The following is a 4,313-nucleotide window of genomic DNA, read 5'->3' as shown; positions in this document are numbered from 1 at the left end:
TCGGCTCTCCCGTCTCCAGCATTTGGACTCCTCATACCACACCGACGAACTACGTCACCACGTCACTGAAGGAACAGCCGTGGTAGCAAAACCACCAACAACAATAACGCATTCATTCTTAGGTGCAGTAAGAGCCACCAGAACTCCGGTAGCAGGCTTAACCGACCACTCATCAACGCCATCTTAAATCCGCGCCAGCTACTGAAAAAATACATATAGGTTGTGAACTAGCGGGTGAAGAAATTGTTGGAGCAAGGAGTTTGGTAGTATAGACGCACAGTGAGAGAAGCAATCAAAGACGCGGCAGTTGTACTCCTCCATACAGGAGACGTCGCCTGCTCCAACGCTGAGTGCAATACTGCGGGAGGAGAAGGAGGCGGTGTCATGGAGATAGTCCGTGATCTCGGGCTGACGGTCGTGGTGACAATACTCCACTAAGAGGCTGAAGGTGGTGGTGTCGTATCGATTCAGCAATGGTACATCAGACATTGCCTTTGCCGCATCACACTCCTTCCCTGTAAGGAAAGTGAGGGTTACAGTGAAGTGGAGATCAAATGTTGGTGGATTGTGCAAAGATTAAATGAAAGAATCAGCTGAGTAGATGCAAATAATTAACAATGAGGTGTCGAAGATTACCGAAAAACCCCAGTCCATGGTATCAACCAATAACCAATTAAAAAATAACATTTGAAAACTAAGCATCATGAAGGTGTCGATATTTGTATGCGAAACACATTATACAGACACTTTGTTGAACTCAAGGCACAGCCTGGCAAAAACATTCGCGCTTAGCTATCTCAGAGTTGGTGGGTCAAAGGCAGGGTTTGCCACTGCAATCCTCGTGGTGAAGGATGCAGCCAAATGCACGTCAAGAGCACTTCAGATCAGACGCACCAGTTTACCCACCACCATAACTTAATTCAGTAAGCTCATGAGGACAAATTTTTATCCCTACCCTGTGTGTCCACGCCAAGGATCCGTACTTCCAGCACACATCAAAGAAGTACTTTCTACTATGTCATTAATAGGCCATGTATCCATTTCCATTCCAGAGAAAGAACTTAGGCTAATCCGCAAGGACAATCAATTTTTAGATCGATGTCCTCAATAGTTGTCCATTCACCTTCACTTCTAACAAAGGGACAGGACTATGAAAAAATAGGAAATACTAGTTGCTAATGACAACTCTGCTAGAATCCAAAAAAGAGAGAGGAAAAGGAAGAAAAATAAATGCACAAAATTTGTAAAAGTCGGAGCATAAGGTATGTGGTGATGGGGGCGAGGGATAAGCACTCACTGTAACTCCTACCAGACGTCAGTCACCAAGACACCAGCTATACCCATGGTGGAGAAAATGGACGATGGAAGCAACTGATTTTTCGGTTCCTGGAGTGCCGCCTAGGACGCAACCTTTTCGGTATTCGCCTCCTCCTACATACCCAGTGCCAGGAGAATGTGGCTCACCATCTCTGAACCTCTCAACGGAGCGCCAAATGAATCGCTTTTTGTTAAATAGGACAAGGAAGTTTGCGATTAAGGTGCAGACAATTTTGACACTCCAACCACCGTACTGTATGAAGATGTTCTCCTTATCCTCTGCAACTGAAAAACAAGGAGATCAGCCCTTTCCTAAAAGCGAACAAAACTGTCTGCACGCGCGAATGCTTTCAACTCCACCGCCACCACAACCATTTTTGTTTCACTATTGACCAGCTGATGTTGAAGATGATATTTCCCTAGAGAGGACACAAATTCTTGCATAAAGACAAAACGAGGTCGCAAAATTGAAATAGAGCATGAACTCACGCTTTTTAGAATTTAGGAGCCTGGAAAACATACCCCCGACTATTTCACAACTACTATCAGCTCCTCGCTCAATTAATTGGCGTCTTTGGAACCCCTGGGTTAAAAAAAAACCACTTTGATTTCTCCAATCTCTGGAAAGATAAGTGAATTGCACTAAAGCCATTTTTCCCAATCGCAGCACTCGGAACCCTTCATTCAGTCATCGAGATTGCCATGTAACTCTTCATTCCCCTTTCATTAACGACAGCATCTTCCAGCTGACTGAACCAAATTAAAGGAAGTCTTACGAAGCGCTATCTACTAAGCAAGTCCTCACATTTAACGACGCCACTAACTGACGACTCGCATTTTCGAGTTCATTAATGCATATGAGGCCGAAACGAGACTCAGGAAATCGCATTACGGCATTGCTGGATTGTCCGTTAGGTTTCTCCATATATATGTGCATACTTGTAACATAAAAGATTAGGCTTCAAGTTTTCTCCTTCCAGTTTTGTGGCTTCAGGAATGTTAAAGAACCCCAACCGTTACCTCCAATTCAACTGGAACAGTTTAAATACCCTGAAGTGGTGAATCTATCGTTTCAACAGGCGTATTCCTGTGGAAAGAAAACAACATAATGGCTAAGCAAATGCACTCTTCATTAGCAATTATTTAAACCTGTGCATTACAGAACCTACTAGCCGAGCAAACCACAACAATCGCTACGGAAGCTTACGTGCCAGTGCATACACCCGAATAAAAAAAATAGACATTTTGAAACCCTTAAATACTACTCGAATCATTAAGGACATCAAAACAAACTGCAAGCAAAACCCGCTAACCATGGAAGCATTACGGCCCAAATCTTCACATGAGCCGCCAAAAAGCGTCCGCGGGCTATTTAATGTGCAGCAATTAAATAATATAACTTTTTGCGAGATGTTTTCATTGTCAGTGTTTTAACTTTAGAGCAATTTATAATCTATTGGCCTGATGGTGACCGAAGAAAAACCTAAAATTGTTAAATTGCTCAAAGAAAACTTTTTATTTTTATTTTTTATTAGAGCCTATTAAACTTAGTCCAAATACTGTACTCATTTTGGCCGCATTTTAATGCACACTGCCCTCATCCCAATTTTCGCTAAGTTTGCATTTAAGTACATCTTTCGGATTGATCTCATCATTTGCAAATAACTGTGTTGTGTTTTTGGTCAAGGTAAAAGTGAACGTCCTCCATCTTCATTTAGGTCGAAATAACTCTAAGCAGTATGGCATGTCATGCATCACTAATATGCAAAACTCCTGGAACACGGCTGGCATGGATCAATGTCCATCCTACAATTCAAAAAAGCCAACTATCACACTGCTTTGATTTCATGTGGCAATGCAACCACAGCACATGAAAATTTAATCAGCATGACCTTTGTTGAATGTCAGGCTGTACTTTATATTGGCGTCGCTAGGTTTATAATTGATCTCGCTAAGCAACTCAGCCAAATCCAAATTGGCCAGTGAGGAGTGTCCTTGCTCTTGTGCCACAGTTCAGGCCCGAGTTTGAGCATTTACATCCTATGCGGTAACGAAACCCACAACACCAAAACATAAATCCTGAGTTTAAAACGACTGGTCAAGAAGTAGGTGTCCCGTTCTTGCAAGCATCCAAGTGGCCGAAAACGACAATCGAAGCGGCCATTCGATGAGAGTTGGTCGCTCAGTCGGTCGCTCGATGCATGAACGCAGATCTGATGGCCGTCCTTCATTAACTAGTGACCATATTTGGCAGTCCTCATCTATATTAGTTAAGCCTTATGTGTGCAACTTAGGCCCTGTGGCAAATTGCGGTTATGGCAGTCAAGCGTGGATTGTGTAACCATCTCGGTGACAAAATAAGAACAACTTGGCTTTAGTGTCGCATTCATTCCCTTAGCTGAAAAGAAAGCATTGTCCAATGTTTCGATGACTCAAGCCCTACGTCATTATCTGCATGGTAATTGCTTTCACAATGTTCACGAGTTTTGTCGCTGTAGTCTCCAACTGCGACCTAGCACACTACCAGATTTGGGTTTGTTGGCCGGTAAAGGTAACTGGAAATGTAACTTATTTGCATAATGCGCATCAATTCGCCCCTTCTAACCACTCACTTCTAACAAGAATACGATATAGCATCTGGGTCAACACTAAAGACTTTCCAATTCATGCCAGAGCTGATTAGGATTTAACTGTGAGTGGTTGCAAACATTGGCCTGGAGAGGACCTCATTATCAAATCGGCAGTTAGTCGGTGGTTGTCCAGAATTCCCATCACGTGTTTGGCTTCACCATTGTCTGAACGATGGATTATTCAATACTTTCCCTGCATCACCCATAACTTCCTGGTCCAATCCAAGATATATGTTTAGTCGAATTCCATTTTGCAGTGGTGGGAAGGCTGCTGCAAATTACTTCAAAGGGATCGCTCACGGCTCACTAAGACTCGTGTATTCGCCAAGTTCTTAGTATAAGGCAACACCACCATTTTCCCATCAA

At 43.0% G+C, this 4,313-nt stretch overlaps 2 protein-coding genes across 2 annotated transcripts in view; both read right to left on the bottom strand. All coding sequences in view use genetic code 11, as the record gives it.

The window, feature by feature from the left end:
- Nucleotides 1-1,837, bottom strand: part of EGR_09100 (hypothetical protein) — a gene marked incomplete at both ends in the record, with an annotated part of 3,526 nt that extends 1,689 nt beyond the window's left edge. Inside the window, 3 exons of the mRNA XM_024498349.1 lie at nt 279-515; nt 1,465-1,602; nt 1,807-1,837. Of these exons, the coding sequence (XP_024347216.1) occupies nt 279-515; nt 1,465-1,602; nt 1,807-1,837 (406 nt within the window). The remainder of the gene's footprint in view (nt 1-278; nt 516-1,464; nt 1,603-1,806) is intronic.
- An 852-nt stretch (nt 1,838-2,689) lies between these two features.
- The window catches only part of EGR_09099 (hypothetical protein), a gene marked incomplete at both ends in the record, with an annotated part of 7,391 nt that continues 5,767 nt past the window's right edge, over nt 2,690-4,313 (bottom strand). Inside the window, 2 exons of the mRNA XM_024498348.1 lie at nt 2,690-2,751; nt 2,801-2,855. Coding sequence (XP_024347215.1) covers nt 2,690-2,751; nt 2,801-2,855 — 117 coding nt within the window. The remainder of the gene's footprint in view (nt 2,752-2,800; nt 2,856-4,313) is intronic.

This window comes from Echinococcus granulosus (genome assembly GCF_000524195.1).
Source record: "Echinococcus granulosus chromosome Unknown EG_S00132, whole genome shotgun sequence".
NCBI classification, from domain to species: Eukaryota; Metazoa; Platyhelminthes; class Cestoda; order Cyclophyllidea; family Taeniidae; genus Echinococcus; species Echinococcus granulosus.
The sequence above is the reverse complement of the archived record's forward strand: the minus strand, read 5'-3'. Positions and strand labels throughout refer to the sequence as shown.